Source organism: Sphaerodactylus townsendi, linkage group LG01 (assembly GCF_021028975.2).
Source record: "Sphaerodactylus townsendi isolate TG3544 linkage group LG01, MPM_Stown_v2.3, whole genome shotgun sequence".
Taxonomy (NCBI): domain Eukaryota; kingdom Metazoa; phylum Chordata; class Lepidosauria; order Squamata; family Sphaerodactylidae; genus Sphaerodactylus; species Sphaerodactylus townsendi.
In genome coordinates this window covers 138,249,038-138,274,551 of record NC_059425.1, presented here as the reverse complement: position 1 = coordinate 138,274,551, position 25,514 = coordinate 138,249,038, and the positions used below count along the sequence as shown (strand labels likewise).

General features: G+C 42.5%; 1 protein-coding gene across 3 annotated transcripts in view; it reads left to right on the top strand.

Annotated features, from left to right (window-relative positions):
• Positions 1-5,439: 5,439 nt before the first annotated feature.
• Positions 5,440-25,514, top strand: part of BCKDHB (branched chain keto acid dehydrogenase E1 subunit beta) — a 54,755-nt gene continuing 34,680 nt past the window's right edge. For all 3 annotated transcript variants that reach the window (XM_048495480.1, XM_048495474.1, XM_048495466.1), the window contains exons 1-8: positions 5,440-5,651; positions 7,499-7,576; positions 8,603-8,671; positions 9,709-9,842; positions 11,123-11,278; positions 12,470-12,578; positions 16,072-16,169; positions 16,820-16,930. In XM_048495480.1, the coding sequence (XP_048351437.1) occupies positions 5,495-5,651; positions 7,499-7,576; positions 8,603-8,671; positions 9,709-9,842; positions 11,123-11,278; positions 12,470-12,578; positions 16,072-16,169; positions 16,820-16,930 (912 nt within the window). In that variant the 5' untranslated portion in view covers positions 5,440-5,494. The remainder of the gene's footprint in view (positions 5,652-7,498; positions 7,577-8,602; positions 8,672-9,708; positions 9,843-11,122; positions 11,279-12,469; positions 12,579-16,071; positions 16,170-16,819; positions 16,931-25,514) is intronic.

Sequence of the window (25,514 nt, the reverse complement as noted above, 5' to 3'; positions counted from 1 at the left end):
TGGTTTAAAAATTCTTACATTCGCTTTGAGTTTTAGCAAGAAGGTAGGTGCTCAAACACTACCATCATCTTTGAAAACCTTGTTTTAGGTGCTTCACTTTCTGAGATTTGATGGAGGGGGCAGTCTGAGAGGTTGGTGGTGAAACCATTACCTCACCAATATTTTACTACAAGTCTCTGCAATACATAATCAGAAAACCAAGGAGCAATATCTACTTCACATTTCTTATTTTTCTTCGCCATCTTGTGGCTCGTTAGTGAATTACTACCAGAGTAGTATATTTCACAGAATACATTGCAGGTCATATAAATTGAGTTCTTAAAGCTACAAATAAGGTGCTGCTGCTATCAAATACATTGACAGTGTATTTTCATATAATCTTGCCAGTGGTTTCTAGTTCTAAATTTATTTTATTTTAGTTTATTTGATGTATACATCACCCTTTCCCTGCAGAGTTGGGCTAAAGGCAGCCTAAATTAGTCAATATAGATATAATATAAATAATTTAAAAACATTATAATTAAAAATCACAAATTCCAATATAATACATTTAATACAATTTGCTGCATTAAGCTCTATAAGCTCTACAATAAGAAGGAAGAAAGTGCCATCAAGTCACAATTGATTTACGGTGAACCTGTGAGATTTTCAAAGCAAAAGTTCTTCAGAGGCTACCTGCCTCTGGGTAGGCTGAGAGAGTTCTGAGAGAACTGTGACTGGCCCAGGGTCACTCAAAAACGTCATGTGGAGGAGTAGAGAATCGAACCAAGTTCTCAGAGTAGAGTCCACCGCTCTTAACCACTACACAGAGGGGTAGGAACCTCTTGACTCTCAGATGTTCAGGAACTACAATTCCAGTAGCCTCTGTCAGGCATGGCCAATTGGCCATGCTGAGTGAGAAATGGAATTATGGTCCCTAATTTATCCTATATACTGGTTCTCATGTTTATTCAGACATATACATAATTTAAATTTATTACAGTTACAGATTAGTCATAGATACAAATGTCTCACATATACTTAATGTTCAGTAAACGAATCGTTCTATAACAACACTTTGTGCTTACTATAAAAGTGTCTTCTTTCAGTGGGACAAAGGAATCTAGGCTGGTTAGGTCATGCCTCCTTAGTTCAGGCAGGGCTATGCAAATTTTTGCCAGGACTCCTGGTCTAAGGAGGCTGAGCCTCTCCAGATGTCCTAAAGCCCTACAAAAATCCTTCTCTCTCTCTCTTTTTATATGATCTCAATCCAGAAATGATGTGGTGGGTTGATATTCACCCAATCTAAAAACCAAGGGGGGATAGTCTACAAACATCCCATACAACATTGGATCATCCTACTTTGTTATTCTGACTGGATGACTGATGCAGTACTCGCTGCCAAAGGTAGCCTCTGCCAATCTATGCAGGTAATGTTCGATAAATATTGGAAAGGACAACCAGCTGGCAGCTCTGCAAACATTGTCAATTGTGGCTCTGCTGAAGAAAGCCGATAACTTCGCTGCTGACCTGGTAGAGTGCAGGTGAACCTAGATGATTATAAACCAAGTCAATGCAGAGCTTGACCCATCTAGAAATGGAGCTCTTGAAAAGCTTTAAATCCCAGGTTTTTTTAGTCCATAGGCTACAAAAAAGGCATCTGATTTTCTAAACAGTTTAGTGGCATTAATGTACTTCTTCAGCAACATTTGATGTACATTTAATGTGCGACGCTGTTTTTCCCTTGGGAGGTTCTTGGAAAAAAGGGTGGCAGTACGACGGACTAACTAACATGAAAGGAGGACCCCACCTTAGGTAAGAAGGATGGGTCAGTTCTTAACACTATAGCCTCCTTCTGATTCAGCAAGGCAGGGTACTGATGGCCTTTGCCTCAGTAAGTCCTGAGAAATTAGTAGGTGCCAGGGAAGAGTTGATGCCAGGTTCACCAGATCTGAAAACCAAGTCCACCTGGACAGTGTAGAACAATTATGATGACCTGAGCCTTTTCTTCTTTGACCTTCCTCAGGAACCTCTCCAATAGAGGAGTAGGAGGGGAGGCATACTGCAACCCCAGAAGCCACTTTTGTTGAATGGCACCCTGCCCCTAGGCTTGGTTTTCCAGATCCCTGGGAAGTTATGTGTTCTTTGCTGTGGCGAACAGATCCAGAAAAAGGTAACCTCAGGTGCTGTTACTACATGGAAAATCTCCAGGTTGAGGATCCATTCTACAAGGTCCAGAGGTGACTGGCTTAGCCAGCCCCCTATTGTTCATCCCCTTTACATGATCCACCTGTAGACTCGCGAAATTTCTTTCAGTCCAATGTAGAAGCAGGAGGGCCTCCTGATGAAGAATGATTGCCTTGGTGTCCCCCTGATGATTTATGTGGGCTTTGGCCATTGTGTTGGCCATTAGGTTTGTTGTTGGCCATTGTGTTTGGCCATTAGGCTTCTCCTAATGGTAATGGTTGTAAAGGTTATTTTGGCCTCTGGGAAGGTAGGTGGACCCTCTGTTGGCGATAGGAACAAAGGAAGAGCAGGGCTTGCTTCTGGGATATTTGACCTTGGTCAAGAATGAGGAGGAAGCTGGTATGGCCTTTTTCTTCTCCTTCATTTCTACTAGCACCTTTTCCAGGATGGAGTCACTGAACAAAAAGCCTGCCCATAAAGTTTTCTCTGAACAAGTTTGCTTTAGTCATATGATCCACTCTCAATTTTTTTTAGCCAAAGATTCTTTCTAACAAAGACATTGGAGGATTGTGCCTGAGTGCAAAATTGATCAGAGTCCGGGGAGATGCCCACCGCTCTCTGTATCTTCAGGAGTGATCTACAGAATGTGACTGGGACAGCCTTGAGATCTTGGAGTAAATTATCAGTCCAAACTACGATAGCTTGGGTGAAGTTGGAAACCACTGCAGAGACTCTGATTCTCAGAAAGGAAGCTTTGTGAGATTTTTAAAGAGCAACCTCATTCTTCCTATCTAGGGGATCTTTTAAAATGTTATCCCCATTCTTGGAGAGTATAGAACCTGACTGCAAGGTGATCATAGGTGCACCCACCAACAGTTCCTTCAGAGCCTCCACAGTCTGCTGGGATAGCGTGTAGAACATGGAACGTTTTGGCACCAATGCTAAACTATTGCTTCCACCAGGAGAAGATCACTTACCCATGAACACTTTATCAAACACCTCTGGGAAGGGGCATCTGTCAATGGCTTTTACAGGCTGTTTAAAGTCTCTTCTGTTCAGCTGTGAAATGGCAGGAGTTATGTTATCTGACTTCTTATACTGATAATTCAGCATAGATAATGACTTTTTTCAGAAACCTCTGAAAATGCTTGCTGTAATCTGGTGGAGTCCTCTTGGGTCTTCTCTGAACCCTCCTCTAGTCTTCTCTGAACCCTCATCTCTGGCTGAGTTCAAGAAGACTGATTATCTGTTAGACGTGGAGTCCTCAGCACTTACTTAGCTTTAAAAAGGGCTTGAACAGATTTATGGAGAAGTCGATCTATGGCTACCAATCTTGATCCTCCTTGATCTCAGATTGCAAATGCCTTAGCAGACCACGTGCTCAGGAGCAGCAGCAGCAGAAGGCCATTGCTTTCTCATCCTGCACGTGAGCTCCCAAAGGCAACTGGTGGGCCACTGCAAGTAGCAGAGTGCTGGACTAGATGGACTCTGGTCTGATCCAGCAGGCTAGTTCTTATGTTACTTCCCAATGTGGTTTGTGAGCTGGCCTTCCTGTAGGATGTCTCCTACCTTCATTGGAAGGGAGAGAGAGAGCCTTCTCCTTTCCTTCAACCTCACTATCGTCCTTGGATGACGAGGATGCGCTTTTTCTTTTGCAGCCCTTCCCCAGCAAAGTTGACTTTCAGGCTCCCCCTAGTGGTGAAGGCTCACTGAGTTAAGTGAGGAACGCAGCTGAACCAGTCGCCTGTTTTCCTTGCTTCCTAAGTGTAAACTGTAGCACAGGGACGCAGGTATATATATTTTTATGGGGGGGGGGTTCGGGGGGGCCACACCCCCAACCGCCCCTAGGGCATGGCCACGCCTCCCCAAGCCCTGCCCCTGGCCTAGCGCTTATAAAAGCAGTTCTCAGAGGTCGGGGTTGGCAGACTCCCCTGCCCTGCCCTGCCCCTCACCTCTGGGCAGAGGCATAGAGGGAAAATGGAGCCTGGTGCAAAATCTGAGTTTTGCCCCCCCCCCCCCCCGGCAGCTGCTGTGATGCTGGAATCCACCCCCAAACAGCATCACTTTCAATGGTGTTTAAACTAGAAAGCCAAAATTCTCCTTTTAAATCCACCTTAAAGGGAGAATCTGGGGTCCCTAGTTAAACAACATTGAAAGTGATACTGTTTTGGGGTGGATCATCCCCCACCCTGAAACAGCATCACTTTCAATGTGGCATAGTGGTTAAGAGCAGGTGCATTCTAATCTGGAGGAGCAGGGTTTGATTCCCTGCTCTGCCACTTGAGCTGTGGAGGCTTATCTGGGGAATTCAGATTAGCCTGTGCACTCCCACACACGCCAGCTGGGTGACCTTGGGCTAGTCATAGGTTTTCGGAGCTCTCTCAGCCCCACCCACCTCACAGGGTGTTTGTTGTGAGGGAGCAAGGGCAAGGAGGATTGCAAAGCCCCTTTGAGTCTCCTACAGGAAAGAAAGGGGGGATATAAATCCAAATTCTTCTTCTAAACGGAGGACCTCAGATTCTCCCTTTAAATCCATGCCAAAGGGGGTGGATTTAAAAGGAGAATCTGGGAAAATTTGGGGGGTGCCTGCTGTCAGGGGTGCAATGGTTAAGCTAGCAGCACCAAACTTTCAGGGTATCTTAAGGTGTCTCTCCTAATGATACCACCCAGGTTTGGTTCAGGGGGTCCAAAGTTATGGACCCTCAAAGGTGTAGCCCCCATCTCCTATTAGCTCCCATTGGAAACAATGGAGGATGGGGTCGCCCCCTTTGGGAGTCCATAACTTTGGACCCCCTGAGCCAAACCTCACCAAACCTGGGTAGTATCATCAGGAGAGTCCCCCAAACAATCCCTGAAAGTTTGGTACTGCTAGCCCAAACAATGCACCCCCTGCAGGCCAAAAAACCGAACAAGCACTAAAATGTTTTAAAAACCCACAAACAGGTGGGCGGAGTTTTGGACATGAATGGGGAGGGGTTCAAAGCCGAGGGAACCCCCCCCCCCCTTACCTACGTCCATGAATGCAGCTGAACTAGTCGCCTGTTTTCCTTGCTTCCTAAGTGTAAACTGTAGCACCAACAAGCAAGCTGCCCAACTTTCCAACTAACTCCCACGGGACGCGCATGTGCAGAAAACTCCTTTGACCAAACCACAAAACAGCCTCTTTGGATCCGAAGCCCTTCGTCCGGGTTGCCGTCCTGGCAGAGCGGCTTCTGATTGGTCCCCTCTTCTCTCACTACGCGCCAATGAGAACGTCTAACGAGGTCCCCGCCTTCTTACAACGAGCTCGCGCGGCCGCGTTCGGGGTGTTTTCGTTTTGCCCATAGAAATGGCGCAGGTTGGGCTCGCGGTCCGCCGAGCCGTGTTGTCGGCAGTCGGGGGGCTGGCCGGGCCGTGGCGGCCACCCTGCTCCACCCCGGGGCTCCGGCCTCGCAGGCACGCGGCACATTTCACTTTCCAGCCAGACCCCGAGCCCATCCAGTACGGTGAGCGCCGCGGTCCTCCTTTGCTCGAGTCCCCGCTGGTGTTAAAAGCAGGGAGGGAGGGAGGCTGATCAGGACCTTTTGAAAAACAAACCTGCAGGTGGAGAGTGTGGCGAGCTAAAAGTGCACAGGGACACCTGCTCAAGCGGGCCTAGAAAGCAGTTCTCTGACTGTCCTTGCGGAAAGAAGAAACATTTGATGCTTGTCTTGAAAAGCTGGTCGATTTGCCAAACTAAATATGTTTCTTTTTGCCAGTTATTGTCCTTCACGGTCTTGGCGTTCATGTCTAGGTTTGCTGTTTCGTGACTGTGGACTGTGCAGGGAGGGAGCAGATTAAAATATGTCTGCCCTTTTGATAGATATATTGAAGTGGAAATTGTGGCACACTGGAGGGGGGAAAGGTGGACCTAGTGGATTGCGCTGTCTGCAGTTGGGCACAGGTACCAGCTTCCCCCCCTTCTTGCTGCTGACTCTAGTAGTCCTCTCTTGCTTGTGTTGCCTGATCCTGGGCCTTTAAAGAAGTTACCTCGGGCTCTATGGAGAAAAAAGGTTTTTTGGGGGGCGGGATGGGCAGCATGCAGTTAGAATTTCTTGAAATAAAGTGTTTTCTGGCAAGTTTGGATGCTGGGAAATGGGCTGTGATGCTGCAAAACAAAAAAGTGTTAGTGAGAATGACAGTCCCCATATCATACACCACTGGTATGTTGTGTGAATGTGGCACACCTTGTATAAGTATGTGTATATTGTACATACTGAGTAATGTTATTTTTGTGCTTCTCTAATGGCATCTGCTGATCCTGTGCAAGAGGATCAAAGAAGCCTTTTGTGGAAAAGTTTTCCAGAACATTTACTTATGATGTATTCCTGAAGATTAGGTTGGGTTTGTGATGCTTTAGGATTTGTGCATGACCATAGTGAGAGAGATTCCTTCAATAAAGCATTGGAACTGTAATAATACTACATGCTTACACTGGCCTGTTAAAATCCGGGAGTTATTGTATTAGTTTTATGAGCAGGACATCCAGACACCTGATGAGTTGTTAGTACTGCATAGTTCCACATGTGGAAACAGTTGTATGCAGCAGAATAATAATGCTTGACTGGCAAGTGAATCTTTGTCCTGTATCATGGTTGTGTGATGCATCTTATCGGGGTGGCCAAACTTGCTTGACATAAGAGCCATATAGAATAAAAGTCAGATGTTTGAGAGCTACAAGACAGGAACAAATATTACACACACATTTTTATTGTTACATGCTCATTTTATTACAAACTTTTTAAATAAATCATAAGAAATACACATATGTAATAATTATTATTCATGTGTGTAGTTTGTATTAATTTTATTAACATTAAATAAGACTGCCAGAAATAAAAACAACAGGAGTAAAAATAGATATTGTGAATGATAATTACTGCTAGAAGAAATATTATGAGTCTCCTCCTTTATTTTGAAGAGTTTGAAATCCAGCTGATGCGTTGTCAAGTCTGTATGAATTAGAGGAGTTGCAGGGCCTTGGGCTCTTCTACCCCCAATCCCTCACCCAAGGTCTTGCCACCCCTTTTAGCCTCATTACCCTGTAGCAAAAGGCAGCAGCATGGCCAGGTGCAAGGACATGCAAAGCTGGAGACAGGTCAGGCGATGTGGAGATCCATTCCACTAACCAGCCTCCTTGGACATGAGCTGAGCATTCTGTGGCAAAGAGCCACAGGCAGCTTGTGAGCCACAGTTTGCTCACTCCTGATCTATGGTGGAAAAGAACTGTGGCACTAGCTAAAGGGTTTTTTTTAAAAAAAGTTATATTTTAAATAACAGTATCTATGTTTCACCAAATGATCTCTTTGTACAGGCCAGACACAAAAAATGAATCTTTTCCAGTCCATAACAAGTGCCTTGGATAATGTCTTGTCCAAAGATCCAACTGCAGGTATAGTATTGCTGCATGAAATAGCCAGGAACTGGCTCAAAGCAGATTGTCAAAACTGTGTGATGGCGTTCAGCTGTGGGTGGCCAGTTAAGGTTTTGCAAGCTTGCTAAAAAACATACTGTAAAAAACTAATAAAGTGTGGAACCCCTCAAAATAGCAATGTTTACACATGTGCAAAGGTCACAAATTAATAAGTGGATGATCAGGTGGTATTTGGGCTTGGTATGACAGAACAGAATAGAATATCAGCAGTGGAAGTATCCAGGAAGAGGAAGTGGAGGCAACTGAATCAGCTGGCAGAAGGAAGATTCAGGAGCTGATGGTGATGAGGGGTGAAAGCTGGAACTGGTGGTGATCAGAAGTGTTGATGTTGACAAGAGGGAAATTGTATTGTCGAAGGCTTTCACTGCCGGAATCACTTGGGTGCTGTGTGGTTTCCGGGCTGTATGGCCGTGTTCTAGCAGCATTCTCTTCTGACATTTTGCCTGCATCTGTGGCTGGCATCTTCAGAGGATCTTCTGAATGTGGCTGGCATCTTCAGATCCTCTGAAGATGCCAGCCACAGATGCAGGCGAAACGTCAGGAGAGAATGCTGCTAGAACACGGCCATACAGCCCGGAAACCACACAGCACCCAAGAGGGAAATTGAATGTCCCCTTCTTACAAAATTATGGAACTTAATTTATGACTAATTCTGACTCTTACATATCCCTCTCTTGTTGGACGATTGGTGTCTGGAGATCTTTCTGTTTGTTTTCTCTCCCATTGAGTGGAGGAATTGTAAATCTTAAAACATGTGGAACTTCCATGTGGAAAGTCTCTTTCTATATTAGAACATGGCTTTTCAAAGCACCGCTGATGTACTTTTTCTTCTTGCTAATAACTGTAGGCTTCTGATAATGCAGGTTCTTATGTTTTGTTAGAAGTGGTACTGATATAGCATGGGGCAGCCTAATTTTTTTTTAAAAAAATCCTATTGTTAATAGTGAGGGAAGATTTATTTTTCTCTGTGCTTTACAATTACAGTAATATTTGGCGAAGATGTATCTTTTGGTGGAGTCTTCAGGTGCACTGTTGGCTTGAGAGACAAATATGGTGAGTTAATAACTTGTCCTTGTATGTGTGCACTGACCCAATATGAACCCACTGACCCAATTCTTTATTGTTCAAGTTACATCCTTTTTTGCGGCGGGGCGGTGGGGATATTACAATATTCTTGCTGTAAGTAGTTGAAGATTAGAAAGAATTAAAAACAAGGGGCCTGAAAATTGTTTTGGCAGTTGTCTTGCTTTAATGCAGGATCTGTTGTCACCTGCAGTCATGAAATGGATTTTGATATGTAAAAATTAGGAAGACAAAAAACCTGGAGTAGAAGAAGCTTGAAGTTACCTGTCCTGCAAGTTACCAGTCTCTTTGGACTTTGGTCTCATCTCTGCTCTTTCTTGATTTTTCCTTATTTAAGTTGTGTGCACACCAATTCCTCCCCCCAAAGTAAGTTCCATTAATTTTCAGGGGATTTGCTGTGAAGCAAAGGCAATATAGTATTGCATCTTTGACTCTTTAAATTGCATGGAGATGTGTAAACTAATCTAGCCTTTGTCCAGGTGAACAGTAGTCATCACTGTAGACAGTAAAAAACAAAACTAGATGCTCTATTATTTTAAAAAAAATGTAGCGGTTAAGCATTTGAGATGTCATGGAAGTATGGAATATACTAAAGTGTTCACTTATAAATTAAGGTGTATGATAAATTTCAAATTCTTGAAATAGTAAAGTAAGCTCAGATGTTGAAAACATAAGTGTTGCAAAAAATGCATATCTTATTTTTCTCCAAGTTTCCATTTCAAAAAATAAAATAACAATCCAAAACTTGGGGGGGGGGGGATCCAAATCTCCTTTTTTTCTCTCACATGTCATTAATTTTTAAAAATTCAATAACTCCATCCCATCTTTTGCATCCTGCAAATTATTGGTAACAAATCTGTTGTTTCCTTTGTGCCCCATCTGCTTATATAACGAAAATAAATGGCTGTTTATATTCAAATAAGTATTATTGTAATGTTAATGGTGTATCACTGGGACTCCATTAGTGTGTGTATTAAAAACAAACTGAAAATCTATATTTGTTTCAGGTAAAGACAGAGTTTTCAATACACCCTTATGTGAACAAGGAATTGTAGGATTTGGCATTGGAGTTGCAGCTGCCGGGGCTACAGCTATTGCAGAAATTCAGTTTGCTGATTACATTTTCCCTGCCTTTGATCAGGTTAGTATTTATTAGAACTTGTTAAAATTATTAAAGTAGAAGTGCATTATTTTCAAGCAAGTTTCTTTTATAGTAATGTTGATATAGTTAGAAATTGGATAAGGAAGGCTGCATTGCCAGCATAATTCAAATTTGGAGGCATTTTGCACGTCATAGGATTCAGTAGAATAATATACATTCATAGATTTGTTTGCGTTTTGTCATGCTTATAGGTAAAATGAAAAAATTCACCTCTTTTTCATGCAGTCGCAAATGGGAAATGATTTCTCTTGTGCATTACAAATAGTGGTGAACAGTGTAAGAAGCTTTGAATAGGGTCGTAGTTAACATCAGTATACTCAGGGTTTTTTTACTACTTGAAGTTCAGATACTAAATTGAATGATTTACAATTTTGTAAAATTCGAGTATTTAAAAAAAATTATACTCAAAACTCTCAGTCTTTTGGTCACTTGGTACCTTGGAGTTATATACAAGAGAAATGTACATCTAAAATCCCTTCTTCATCTAATCTTAGTTGTTAGGTAGAAACATATGAGAGAAAGTAATCCCTTGGACTCCTGAATTCAGACTGGTTGGGACTTAAATTGAATCCAGAAACAAATAGAAAACAAATGAAAGTCTTCAGGATTGGCATGATTTGGCCTGTGAGCCAAGTCAGCACCACTGATTTCACTGTGGCATTTTGTACAGTTGAAGCTTCTGCAATATTTCCAATCACCTCTTTTCCCTCCACCCCCAGTTCATTGTTGTAATCCATTTTGATAGATCTTCTATCTTACTATATGGGTGGATGAACAAATGCATTAGGATGGTGTCAGGACCATTGTGGGACAAGTGTGAGTGATAGCAGTTAAGGAGCCCCTCGCATGGATGTTGAATCCCCCAAAGAATAACAACCTCAGTTAAATAACTTCCCCAAGGAGCTCAGGCCAGGAAAACATGCAGCTGTCAATGGCAGGTACTTAGGCCAAAACTGGAGTTCTGCTTCCAACTACTGGGTGTATTCTCATAGACCACTACAGTTTGCCCTCTTGGACCACAGATCCTCAGTTCATGCCACCCCAAGAATCCTGGCGAGCAGATCTATATCCCCAGTTCCCCCAGCCAGTTCTTGGTAATCTGTGGAAGTTACTAGGAAAATAGCTTAAAGAAATGAGTCTGAGATTTTGTCAGAGTTTGGTTTTCTACAATACAGTATGAATTAACTATAAGTATAAAATCGTGTCTGCATATGGTGAATGCCTCATTTTTAAAACTGATTTTTTTGCTCTCCCTTCAGATTGTTAATGAGGCAGCAAAGTATCGTTATCGCTCTGGTGATCTCTTCAACTGTGGAAGTCTCACAATAAGGGCACCTTGGGGTTGTGTGGGTCATGGTGCATTATATCACTCTCAAAGCCCAGAAGCCTTTTTTGCTCATTGTCCGGGTCTAAAGGTATAGTGATTATGTAGATTTTATTGTAATTGGTGTGCAATCACCATGATACTTATTCTTTGTGAGAACTTCTCTGTGTCTTAAGGAGTTCTCATATTAACTTCATGCATGATTATTATGTACCCAGACTATTAACCATTATAGTGGGCATCTGTATGTAACTTCTCTGTTCCTATAGGGCTCTTTTACATAAATGATCTCAGTGTGAATACTTGATAGCAAATTAAGGAGAATTCACCCCCTCTAAATGAAATGTATGATTTAGATGAGTCTTTTGCTGGACTAAAGAGCTGTTCCATCCTTTTCATCAGCAGATTAATGTGATGTAGTTCTTGCTGAAGTGTTTCTTTTCAGCCTACAGGTCTTTGCTAAGCAGCCCTGCAGTAGCAGTATGATTCCAATAATAGCAGTCATACTTAATTTACCTCCTTCCAAATATTTCAGTTACCTTATACAAGGTAAGAATAGCTCATAATCTTACACAGTTCCCAAGTAAACAGACTCTCCTTGTGCTGCTAGCCTCCATTCAGAGGTGTATGGGGGTAAATGGAGCCCGGAGACAAATTGTCTCCAGGCCCACCCCGGTGCCTGGGGGCGGGGCTCCCCCCGCCGCTGGGGTCCCAGCCGGCAGCTGGTAGTCCTTACGCCCTCTCCTCTGGGGAGGCCAGAAGAGACTGCCGTCCCTGGCCTCGGAGAGCTGCTTTTATAAGCATTGAGGCTTATAAACGTGGGCAGATTCAAGGGTGCTTGGAGACGATGAGGACTTCCTGCTGCCTTGCTGTCTTTGAGTGCCCTCGACCTCGCCCATGTGTCATCAACATGGGCAGGGTCGAGGTCGCCCAACTCCATCCCCCCACTGCCGTCTTCCTGGTCACATGGTGGGCAATCCCCCCCCCCCATGACCAGAAGAGTGGCGCCCTAGGCAAATACACCACTGCCTGCATTCATTGTCTTGTGTCCTTGTTAGGCTTGATCAGTTAGTTTCTGAGGGCTGCAGTAAATAGAAAACAATATAAATATTTAGAAAGTTTTTGTTTTGTGCTAGGCATTTTGAGGTTCCTTGAAAAGCATTTGTTTAACATAGTTAGAAGTGCCTAAGTCAATGGAGCAAGCTCCACAGCACCCAGAGAAAAGAAAGTTACTTTCTACATTTAGCTTCTTAAAATAACATTTTGTATTATTTGTTTGTAGGTGGTTATTCCAAGAAGTCCTATTGAAGCCAAAGGACTGTTACTATCGTGCATAGAAGATAAAAACCCTTGTATATTCTTTGAACCTAAAATATTGTACAGAGCGGCAGGTAAAAAGCTCTTCTCTATAAGTAGTAAAATAAGAAATGTAGATGGTGTTCTTTATATGCGTATAAAAAAAGTACTTAAACGTTCATTTTTTTCCCATTCATTTTATGTGCTGTCCTTCCCTTTTTGGACTCAGGGCAGCTGCCAACACTTCATAAAACATTAAAATTTATTTTTAACATTTACAGAACAGTCCTACACATATTAAAATCTGCTCAACTAAATGGCAAAGTTCATTAACAGTATTTATAACTCTCTGGAGGAAAAAAAGGGTGGCAGACGATGGAAGATGGAGAGGCCAAGATGGAAACCACCATAACTAACTCAGCCGTACGCTTTGTGGAACAGCTCTCTCTGTGGATGTTCATTAGAGCATTCTATCAGGTTGGGGCCAGGGCTGAAAAAGCCCTGGGCATGTCATACCAAGCCAAACATCTTTCAGATCATAGACCACCAGCAGATTTTTCATTGCTGAGTGCAGTGATCTTTGAGCAGTATACTGGAAGGAACAGTCCTGTAGGTGTTCAAGGTGCCAGCATGATGTTGTGGTTAAGAGTGGTGGATTCTAATAGGAGAACTGGGTCTGTTTCCCCAGACCTATACATGAAGCCTCCTGGGTGGCCTTGGGCTAGTCACAGTTATCTCAGAACTCTCTCAGCCCCCACCTACCCCACAAGGTGTCTGTTGTGGTGAGTGGAAGGGAAGGTGTTTGTAAGCCACTTTGAGACTCCATATATAGTTGAGAAAAGTAGAGTAGAAATCCAAATTCTTTTTCTACACTGGTCCCAGACTGTTTAGGGCTTTGAAGGTGTGTACCAAAACCTTGAACCTGATCCAGTACTTCACCTGGAGCCAATGCTGCTGGCGGAGCACCGACTGAGGAGCCTCAGTGCTGCATTCTGCACCAGTTAGAATTTTTGGAACAGATCCAAGGATAGCCCTGCGTAGAGCAAGTTGCAATAATCTAGCCTAGAGGTGATTGTTGCATGGATTACTGTGGCTAGGTCAGCTTGGGACAGGTAGGGGGCCAATTGTCTCATCTGGTGTGAATGGTAAAAATGCCAGACCATCCACGTGTGTAATTTGAACCACGATTATCAAGGAGGCATCAAAGAACCCATCTAAACACTTGACAGTTGATGCAGCAGTCAACTGAACACTGTCAAGGGTCAGCAATTGATTTAATTTCACTGGCTCTCTTTCAACTATTTCACCACAGTTCTCAAACAACTGGCCAGTGTATCTGCGGCGGCATCTGGATAATCGTCCATCAGCAGATAAAGCTGGGTGACATCAGTATATTGATGACAACCGAACCTAAACTCCCAGACCAACCTGGGGAGAAGGGCATATCGATGTTAAATAATATCAGATAGAGAATTGCCCCTTGAGGAATTCTGCACTCCAAAGGTTGGCATGTGGAAGTTCTATCTCTGATTGCTACCTTCTGTCCCCAACACTGGACAAATGAGTGCGGCCACTTTAAGGCTGACCCACAAATCCCATCATTGGCAAGGCAGCTGGTCAAGATGTCATGACTGACCAAGTCAAACACTCATCTGACAGCAACAGCAGCACTGACCTGATCTAACAGCAACCAGCAGCGCTGACCTTGGTCCAAGTTTGGCCGAAGGTCATCCATGAGGGCAGTCTTGTCTCCATTCCATGACCAGTGTGAAAACCAGATTGGAATTGGTCCAAGGCTGATGTTTTTTCCAGAAAGATCTGAAGCTGTTCTGCAACCCCTCTCAACTACCATACGCAGTCATTAAAAAATGAGTGGTTTTTAAAGTAGCTATTAAACTCTCTCTGTTTTGTAAAGGACAAGATATTATCCATGTTATCCATATTACCTCTAGCACAGTGGTTTTCAATCTTCCTAATGTCGCGACCCTTTAATACAGTTCCTCGTGGTGACCCCCAACCCGAACATTTATCCATTTTACTGATGGAGAACATTGATGCAGAGTCTTAGGCGACCCCTGTGAAAGGGTCGTTCGACTCCCAAAAGGGTCCTGACCCCCAGGTTGAGAACCACTGCTCTAGCAAATAATGGTCCCTTCTATTGCTGACAGCAATGGGGTGTTCGGGAGTAGAGGTGTGCATTCAGTAAAACTGAACTGAAAAACCTGTGGTGATTTAAGGGAGCCAAAGAGCGGAGCTCAAATATTGGCAATTTTGGAGTGCATTTTTTAGGCTGCTTCAGCTCCCCCACTGATAATGATAGGAATGATAGGAAAAAAGACTGCAGGAGGGATGGGGAGCGGGGAGTGGGGAAATCACTTCCCCCTGTCACATACCTTCTAGTGCCGTGGTGGCGAACCTTTGGCACTCCAGATGTTATGGACTACAATTCCCATCAGCCAATTGGCCATGCTGGGAGTGGCTGATGGCAATTGTAGTCCATAACATCTGGAGTGCCAAAGGTGCGCCACCACTGTGGGTTAGAACCGAGCCCAGCCTTCAGCTCTGTGCTGTTTGCTACCTTCAGGACCCACATGGACTTTGGAGGCATCATGGAATTTTTCAGGGTTGGGTTTAATAGGCCCAACATTTTTCAACCCCCCCCCCCCCCAGCTGAAAAAGGTCCATATAGCGGTGTAAGGATTCAACTTCTTTTGGATTTTTCAAAAATTAATATTAAATTAATATTAAATTACTATTAAAGGATCAGCAGTGGCACAGTGGTTAAGAGCAGGTGCATTCAAATTTGGAGGAACCAGGTTTGATTCTCCGCTCTGCCGCTTGAGCTGTGGAGGCTTATCTGGGGAATTCAGATTGGTCTGTGCACTCCTACACATGCCAGCTGGGTGACCTTGGGCTAGTCACAGTTCTTCTGAGCTCTCTCAGCCCCACCCACCTCACAGGGTATTTGTTGTGAGCGGGGAAGGGCAAGGAGATTGTCAGCCCCTTTGAGTCTCCTACAGGAGAGAAAGGGGGATATAAATCCAAACTCTCTCTCTCTTCATCTAAATCTGAACCCCAAAATACAAAATGATAATAATAAATAATAATAATACACATCCCTGTTCTGGAGATAAAATACCTACAGAGCAAGTGGAAACATCACACTATTGTTTGCCTCAGGAATGGGGAGGGACAGTGTCCAAAGGAGATTGGTTAGAATGTGACAACATCCTTACCTTCTATTTGTACAAGGAGATCTGTAGGTCCAAGCATGGCTGTTTAAGTGCTGTTTCAAGCCATAGCTGCTGTTTTGGAAGTAAAATGTTACCACCACAGTTCATAAACTCTACAAATCTCCTGGTTGACTAGTTTGGAGTAAGCAATGCAAGTTACAACATGATCAACCAATCATTACTAGAATGCTCAGGTATGAAACAGGCTGTCAGTAGAGAGGTATGTCATCCATAGACATATATATTAAATTGCTGTTATAGTTCCATGGTTTTGTGTGTCTGTTTTTGTCCAGACATTTCTGAGATTAGGTATTGTAGATTGAGAGTACATTAACCTCTGTTCAACTTCATTTAGTGGAACAAGTCCCTGTGGAGCCATATTACCTTCCACTTTCTGAAGCAGAAGTGCTGCAAGATGGAAGTGATGTTACTCTGGTGGCTTGGGGCACTCAGGTTAGTATGACTTCCTTGAGATATTCATGGAGTAGCATTACATACTGCACAGCTGCAAAAAAATGAAATTTCAGGACTAAACATAGTTCTGAAAAATTTTACGGGATGATTGAAATGTCATTTTCCTGTTGCCCTCACCAGCTTAGATTTATGGAGTATGGATTTTGAATGTGATTTAAAGAACAGCTGATAGTGCTTGATTCTGATTCTGGTTGAAAAGTATGTTTGTTTCTTTTTTTTAATTGATGCTACATCTGTTCTGGTAAAACTTGTCGTGTGAAAAATATATTAGATGGGGGAATAATGCAGGTCAAGGAGTCTCACTAAAAAATAAATTATGTGACACGATTTCTTGAAAAGTTCTCTAGGAAACCTAAGTGGGAATTTAAACCAGTATTTTAGGCTTGAAACTTCAGAATATGCAGTATATGATCCAAAGTTGTCTGAGTACAAGGAAGCCTGGATTCAAATCCCCACTTAGATATGCAATTCATCTGGTCATTTATCCCATAAGCTTTGGTTTAACTTACCTCATAGTGTAATGTTGAGGATAAAAAGGATAATAGGCAAAAAAGGTACATGCTTCTTTAAAGGAAAGGCATGATAAAATTATTTTTTTCTGCCTCTAATATAATACTGCAAATATTTAGGTTCATGTTATCAAGGAGGTAGCAGTTATGGCTCAAGAAAAACTTGGTGTATCCTGTGAAGTAATTGATCTGAAGACCATTCTACCTTGGGATGCAGATACTGTATGTAAGGTATGTATAACTAATTATTCAAAATTTATAGATGGGAAATTGACAAAGATTCGTTTTTCAAGCTCCTCTACTTCCAAGTTTTCTAGACTCAAGCTCTTGGAGAATTCAGTTGCAACTAAATAGTACTTTTGGTTGCAACTGAGATTATATCTTATTAACTTGTTTAATTTATAGACTGCAATAAATGTTTGAACAGTTTTTTTATTAAATATTTTTGTCTTGGTTATGTTATGGGATTCTTAAGTGTGCTGAACATATTATAGTGGAATAATGTTGGTTACACTGTGAAGAAATGTACAAGCAGCTATTACTTCAATTGTTTTTCTTTAAAAATATTTCTAAATTCTTTTCATTAGGCATAAACAGAATAGAATAGAAAAGAGTGAAGGAAAGAAAATTAATAACCATGTCCATCTAATTGTGATTACATTCTGAGACAAAGAAAACTATACATATATTATTTTATCAGATTTATGTCCTGCACCTCTCTGACCAAGGCTGAGTTCAGGGTGGCTAGCAATACAAAAATATAAACAATTAAAATACACAAATTAGTTAAAAATCCCATCAGTGAAATTCCCATTTTGCACTACTATTATTATATTAAAATTCTAGTTTCCAGGAGACCAACCAAGGGAAGACGAACATAAAAGTAAAGCCAGAAACCAAAGTATAGCCAACTGTTGAATCAAAAATGAAGGAAAATTTGAAAAATAGGCAGGGATGGCAGTGAGGAGGCTGTTCCATGATGTAACTGTTCCTGCTTCAACCGTAGGTCTGGAGGAACAACTCCATTTACAGGCCTTGTGGTGTTGAACCAGATCTCCCAGGGCCTGGGTCTTATTTGACAGAAAGTTCCATTAAGCTGGGGCTTTGGCTATGGTTGAGGACATCCAGACACTTCTATGGCCAGGGATCTCTAGCATGTTGTTTCCAGTAGAGCATAATTCCCTCCAGGGGTTATATTGGGAGAGGCAGTCCCTTAGATATGATGGTCCTAGTCTATTTAGGGCTTTGAAAGGTAAAACACCAAAACCTTGAACTTGATCTGGTGTTCAAATGGAAGCCATTGCAGCTGGTGAAGCCCAACTGAATCTGTAATCTTAAAGGCATCTCTCACCACTGTGTTCTGGATCAGCAGAAGTTTCCAGAGCAGCTGCAAAAGCAGTCCTTCATAGAGGGAATTACAGTAGTATGGAGGAAGAGTTGGTTTTTATATCCTGATTGTCTCTCATGTATGGAGTCTCAAGATGGCTTACAAACACCTTCCTTTCCCCTTCTCACAACTGGTACCTTGTGAGTTAGGTGGGGCTGAGAGAGTTTTGAGAGAACTTTGGCTAGTCCAAGTTCACTGTTATGTCTCAATCAACAGACAAGCAGCAAGACAAAAACCAAGGTTTATTTACACGGGCAACTTCCACAGTAATACATCAGGCAGAGAGTGCAAAACTATGCATATACTCACTTAAATATCACGCTCTCAGGTAACGTCACCCTCACAACTACGGAAACCTCAATAGCTCTATACACAACATTCACCCAGCAGGCTTCATGTGTAGGATTGCGGAAAACAAACGCTGTTCACCAGATAAGAGTCTGCTACTCATATGGAGGAGTGGGGAATCAAACCTGGTTCTGTAGATTAGAGTTTGCCATGGATTCCAGTTGAACATCAGATTTATTAGCCGCCCTCCCCTGGAGGGCTCGGGGCGGCATACAACACAGTGAATACATAATAACAATTAGTATATGATAATAAAACCAACAACATGGCCCTCTCTGTGCATACTTAAATCTAGAGGATGGAGTAATGAAAGATGAGGCCAATTTTTCTACAAACCTGAGAAAAACCATAGGTTTTCAGGAATACCTAAACTTTAAAAACACATGGGAGGGGTATTGACCCCCCTCCCCAAACAATAGTCAGTGGCAACATATTGCTAGCTTTCATATCTTGTCACTAAAAGGCAGGGTGGAGGTCTCTTCTTCTTCCTGGCCCACCACCAGGACTATTGTGGCCCACCTGGCCCACCACCAGGCCTTCCAGTATAGCTATGCTCTCCTTTCTCCTGCCCTGGATGGAAGATTTATCAGGCCCAGTAGCAACCATCAGCAACTTGCTACCTTGGAATTTGGACAGTTCACCCAGGTGCAGTGGTGTCTACCAGATTACCTGATACCACAGAACTCTCCTGTGCCCAGTAGCAGCCTCCACATAACTTACATAAATTGACCAGGCCTAGCATTGGCCTCCACATAACTCACCTGTGACTTGCTACAGCATAACCTCTGCAGTTCAGCCAAGCTTTTTCTGGAGAGGCTGCCCGAGGTAGGATAGGATGGAAACCTGAGAGCCAGTGTGCTGCAATGGTTATAGTGTCAGAACAGGATCTGGGAGACTAAAGGTTAGATCTCCATTCTGCCATTCAAGGTTGCTGGGTGACTTTGGATCAGTGATACACTCAACCAGTCATACCAGAGAAGGAAACCAGGAAAGAGGAGAGGATGTGGGCTGCCAGGAGTAGGGAAGATAAAAACAGTGTGGGGAAGGAGATACGGGCAAGTAAAGGGAACTTCACATGTCCTGGTTCCCCACTTCTGCAACGTATTTTTATAATGCTGTCTATGTGGAACCATCACTGAGGTCCTTTTGGAAACTTCATTTAGTTGGAATATAACAGCAAGATAACGCTGGTCTTTAAATATCAGCAGTGGCTCACTGGTTATTTCCAGTTCCAATTCAACATTCTCCTATATAAAAGTCTTCTACAACTTGGAACTTGATTATTTAATCCCTGCCTGGGTACTACATTGATCATCACAGGTCTCCTATGGTCCCTTTGCCTTCAAAAGTAAGATGGTTGCCTATGAGCCCCAGAGACTGCTGTGCTTTTGAATGCCCTCCTTCTTTTCCTGCCCTCAGCACCTTCTCTTGAAAACATTCAGTACCTTTTTCCATGAGTTTCATCTGTAACCTGATTGTCCCTTTATTACTATTGTTAATGGAGTTGACTAATCTGGTTTTAACTCTTATTCAGTTGCAGATGTTCTTGGATTTATTTTGCACACTATCTTATGCCCTGTATACAGAAAAGAGGCAGTAAATAAATATTTTAAATAAAGGAAAATAAATATCTTACTAGAATCTCCTCAGTTCTAGAACCCACAGTTCATATAGGGAAATTATTAAGGCTGTCCTCCAGTCGTGGATTAGGTAAGGAGTAAGTACACTGCTTTCAAGAAAAAGTGTGATTTTTTATATGGAAGTATAACTTTTATACTTTATGTAAGTATAAACTTTTCCCTCTTCAGTATTATTATTAAAGTGGTATTTTCCCCCATTTCATGTGACACTACAATTGAGCACCACTAGAGGCCTCTGTTAGCTCAAGGTAAACAGATTTTTAATCTGGCAATTGCACAGTGAATGCAATCTGAATTTATCCCAAAATCCAATCTTTATTTTTGCACATAAATTTTAATATTTGCTTTTCTTGATGGAAAGTGATGGTGGTTGCTTGATTTTGACTCCCACACTCCTGCAATTTTACTAATTCTTCTGGCTTTGCTACAAGTTAACAAGGATGTTTGGGAGAAGCCTTCTTCAGCCTCTCTCACTGCTCAGTGTCTAGAAGGGAAATACAGTTCAGTGAGACAGCTGTGCATCACCTTTTTATATACCTGTTTCCCGTTCTGTAGTTGTGGAAGATGGTTTTTTTTTTCCTTTTTCAAAAGGGAATTCAAGACTTCGTTGTGCAACTACTTATAAGGAAGGCTGTTAATTGGATTCCCCAAAGTTAGAAATTGTCATCCTCATTGTTTTGAATTGCAAATTATGCTGTCATGTATAGCTCATTAACATTTTATATTCAGAGAGAGAAAGAGTGTCACCCTTTTTTGGAGCATCCAGGGAGAAATATTTAAGTTCACTGACAACTATGTTGGATTACATAATTAATTGCAATTCAATGTAGCCACTTTAGCATAGCCAGTCAGTCTCAGCAGAGAAAATAGTTTTGTTAGGCCATCACACCTCAACATTTCCCATGCAAAGGCCTTCCATGTAGCCTTTTGAAAGCACTCAAGGTCTTTCCCAGATATGTGACTGTCATGACAACACATCTCCACAGATGAGGACTTCTGATTTATCAAATATGAACTAACGGTTGTTATACATATCTTTGGCCACTCTGCTTGAAAACTTCAGTTTACCTCATGTCTACTTGCCAGCTGAGGGCTCTGGGTAATGGAAAAAACTTCTTATTTCATTCCTTCCTATCACCTTCAGTTCATTAGGGAGTGTGCTGGATTCATTGATAGGCAATCCTTTTATTCTAGAAGAGAACAAGTAGTCTCCTTCTCTTGCCAAAACTGTTATATTCTGGAGGAACCGGGTTTGATTCCCCGCTCTGCCGCTAGAGTTGTGGAGGCTTATCTGGGGAATTCAGGTTAACCTGTGCACTCCCACACACGCCAGCTGGTTGACCTTGGGCTAGTCACAGCTTTTTGGAGCTCTCTCAGCCCCACCCACCTCACAGGGTGTTTGTTGTGAGGGGGGAAGGGCAAGGAGATTGCAAGCTCCTTTGAGTCTCCTACAGGAGAGAAAGGGAGGATATAAATCCCAACTCTTCTTCTATTTCCTATGTGACAACAGACCCAGTCTACGTTTCACAGCCAAAGATTTCTAAATCTTATGATATCTGTCTTAGCTGTAACACCCTTTACCAGACTTCTTGTGTACTTCAGCTGCAGTGTTCTGCCCATGGCAGTAACATCAGTTCACAGTCTGTGCATCCCCCATTGTTGGCTGATGTCTTGGATGGTTATGCGAGCCTCTTCAACGCAATAAGAAATTCACCCTTCACACAGCAAGCACCAGAAACTCTGTTGAGCCCAAATGTGCTCCTATGGGTGCCTCTGCGAAGCCCATTTTATGAGTCAGCTTTTGGTATACAGCAAGTCAGCAGCATGCAACATTGGCAGTTCTAAAGGCTGTCTGCCTGTCCATTATGTGATGCACAACAGATTGGTCCCAGTCATTGCAGGCACTTGATCAGTGATAACAGGTTCTATGGTACTTTTCATCTTCCCTGCCAGCTGTGGAACAGATGTGTCAGTTACAAATGTCTTTAATGAAGTTCATTTATACAGTGAGCAGAATGTTGTAGCACAGTTTTTGAGCAGAAAAGCTCACACAGTTCACTAACAGTTTTTAGACTGGCACTTTAGAATATGGGGTTTTCCAAGGCAGACATGAACACTTCAGCATGTTCTATTTTCTGTGACAACAGTGGAGTTTATTAGAGTTCAGGGAGAGGTATATTTGTGCCTGCTTGGACTATTCATATAGTTCACCTTTTCTACCTCTTCCTCTCATTCTCAGGATTTTATTTAACATCCAAATGGGCATGGCAAATACTTTTCTAATTGTATCCTTCATAGTAGTACCAATTTTGAATTGTTTAGTCTTGAGTTTTTGGTTTTGACTATTTTATCATTGAGAGTTCATTTAGTGACCATTTCTCCTTCATAGAAGAAGAGCTGGTTTTAATGCCCTGCTTTCCTTTAAGAAGGCTCAAAGTGACTTACAATTTTCTCTCTCCCCACCCCCCAGCAGGTACCTTGTGAGGTTGGTGGGGCTGATACCGGGCTGAGAGAACTGTGATTAGCCCAAGGTTACCAAGCAGGCTTCATTTATTTTTTATTTCTTTTATTATTGGATGAGTTATAGGCCACACTTCCCCAGAATGGGCTCAGGATGGCTTTCATGAAGATTCAGTTAAGACCACAGTTAAAATGTGAAGAAGCAGGGAATCAAACCCGGTTCTCAGATTAGAGCCTGCTGCTTTTCACTAAACCACGCTGGTACAATGTGCCAAATTTTCTGTTCTTGAATCATTAGTAAAATAGTTTATTAAAGGCCTGCTTAAGCTATATCCACATTTTCAGAAACTGGTTCCTTCTGGATTTTTTGTGCTGATGAAACAACCTTTTGAACACATAACGTGCTTTTTGAGGCTACTGTTCTTTGAGGCTACTGTTCAAAACCACATTTCTAGTGGTTATTTCTTCAGCAAGAAGCGTAAGCTAGCTCTTTGCAATTGTGATCAGACCCACCTTACTTTCTTCCTAATATATGGTCTTGAATCTGCTTGAGGAGAAAGTAGAATGCTATAATAGCATTATAGAATGCCATTATAGAAAGTAGAATGCTATAATGTAGAGAATCTTGCAGATGTTCTCTTTTGTGGTGGTTTGCAATTCACTGTGAAAACAGAGGCAGCAGAATAGAAGAAACAGTTCAGTTGGACAATGCTGATGGTTACATTTTTCAACTTTATATATGTACTGCTTATGTTCTGTACTGTTTTATCTGTATCACTTTAGGTTGCTCAGTGTGTTTGCTATTTCCCGAGTTGTTTTGCAATGGCTTGTTTTAACCATTGGAGTTTTTTTAATGGATGTTAATTTTTTTTTAAAAAACCATTTTAGTTGTAAGCGTCTTCCAAGAGATCTTTCAATAGGTGGCATATACATCTACATTTTCCATACTAATAAACCAACTGGGAAAAATGACTCATCAAAACATTTCCAAGGAATGCATATGGCACGTGAATGTGTAAAGTGACTCATAGAGTGAATGTGTAAAGTGATTCTTAGGTGTATCACAGCTGGTTTTTAAACTGCAGCAGTTCTTTCAGGCCATTCATCCATATTTTTTTCAGATTTGGATTTCAAGAAGTTCTCCAATACCATTTTGGGACTTTTTAATATGATCCTGTAACTATTTGGGCTCCATCATTCCTATGGATGACTTTTGGGGGGATGGCGTAGCTGCTTTTCAAGTGAATGACACTAAAATTGTGGGGGACCAAGTCCTGCCTGCCCCCTAAAGTCCCCCAAAGTTTCAAGAAAATTGGACACCTAGGCCCAGTTTTACCAGCCAATGAACAAGGAGCCCCAACCATCCCACTACTTTCCTGCAGGGGGAAAATGTGCATCCTTTCTCCAGGACAAAGCTTATAGCCAAACGCACAAGAGCAAGCACTCACTGGCCAAAAACCTCACAATGCACATAGAGCCAACAGAACCAACACCAAACCATAGGGCCAATGTCAAGCCAGAGAATCACAGCACAACAAAGTGAAGCAAGGAATACTGTTGCAAGTCCAACAAAACTAGTACCAAATCACAGTTCAGTTTGGTAGCCTGCCTAACAACCAATGACAAACCAGAGAATCTAAGCCAAACCAACCAGACAAGTCAACATCAAGGCAACCAGCCAGAGCTAGCAAGATCCACTAACACATGCACTGTAATGTTATTTCTCCAAGGAGGGCTTCAGAAAACGAGAGGGGTGGATTTTGGGAGGTGCCCAAGTTCTCTCCTCTCAGCAGTCTGCAGCCTGTACCATTATTGGCTTGGAGGAGCCCAGAGACAGAGCTGCAGCTGCCCGTTGTCGCTGGTGCTCCAGGTTCCTCCTAACAACGTAAATAAAAAAGCAGTGCCAGCAGAATATGCCTGAGCTTCATTTGTGCTTCTGTGGGTTCTTCTTGCTTTAATTAGCATACTCATGGCTACTTTCCTAAGATTTATTCTTATTCCAAAGATACTTGTGGGTTTTTTTACTTTTGAGAGGGAACATTTATGGAACCATATTTATCTGTTTTCCGAACAGAATTGTTCCAAGAGGTTCTGCGGTTCATTTGAGTCCTTCTTTTTTTACAGGTGTTTTAAAAAACGTAATTTGGAATGTGGATTTTATACAGTGCCTACCAAATTGGATAATTTTCTTACTGTTTCTCTCTACTTCTTAGTGTTATGTTTTAATTTTTGCAGTAAATAAGCCACAGGTCCATAGGCTGTGCTACTGCCCTAATATTTACACTTCTGTCAGTCATCATTTAGGCCATGGAGACATCCCTGCCACCCTTGCCACTAACTGCTTCTTGACGGCGCGAGTGATGTTTGCCTCATCCAATATCTTGCCATGGAGCAAAGCCAGTAAGTCTGGCTGCCTCCTCACCCTGCCTAGTGCTGGTTGTCCACCCTTACCTTACGTTGCTTCCAGTGTGCAGCAACAGTGTGCAGTCAGCAAGTGGTGCACATGATTTAGGGCAGGTCCAGATTAGGCCTGATTCGGGCAATTTGGCTCCAAGATCCAGTTCGGATCCAGGCTGCATTCAAGTGGCTCAAAACCAAGCCAGATCTGAATTCATTTGAATGCCTGAATCCGAATAGTGATTCAGGCACTCAAATGGATTCCGGTGTGTGTGTGTGGTGGGAGACTCATGGGCTCCCTTTAAACAATGTTGAAAGAAGCATTGTTTGTTTGCCTACATTCGGTGTGGATGGGGGGGGGGAGAGATTTAAAGGGAACTCTCCCTTTAAATCCCCCTCAATCCACGCTGAATTTAGGTGAACAAAACAATGCTGCCTTCCCTCCCCTTCCCCTCCCTCTCCTTCCCCTGATTGTTACCCCCACCTTCCTCTCCCAGTGCCCTTGCTTCCTCCCCCCCCCGCCCCACCTGAAAAGAAGGCACTTGACATAACAATGGACAAAGGATGGTTCCACTCATGGGCA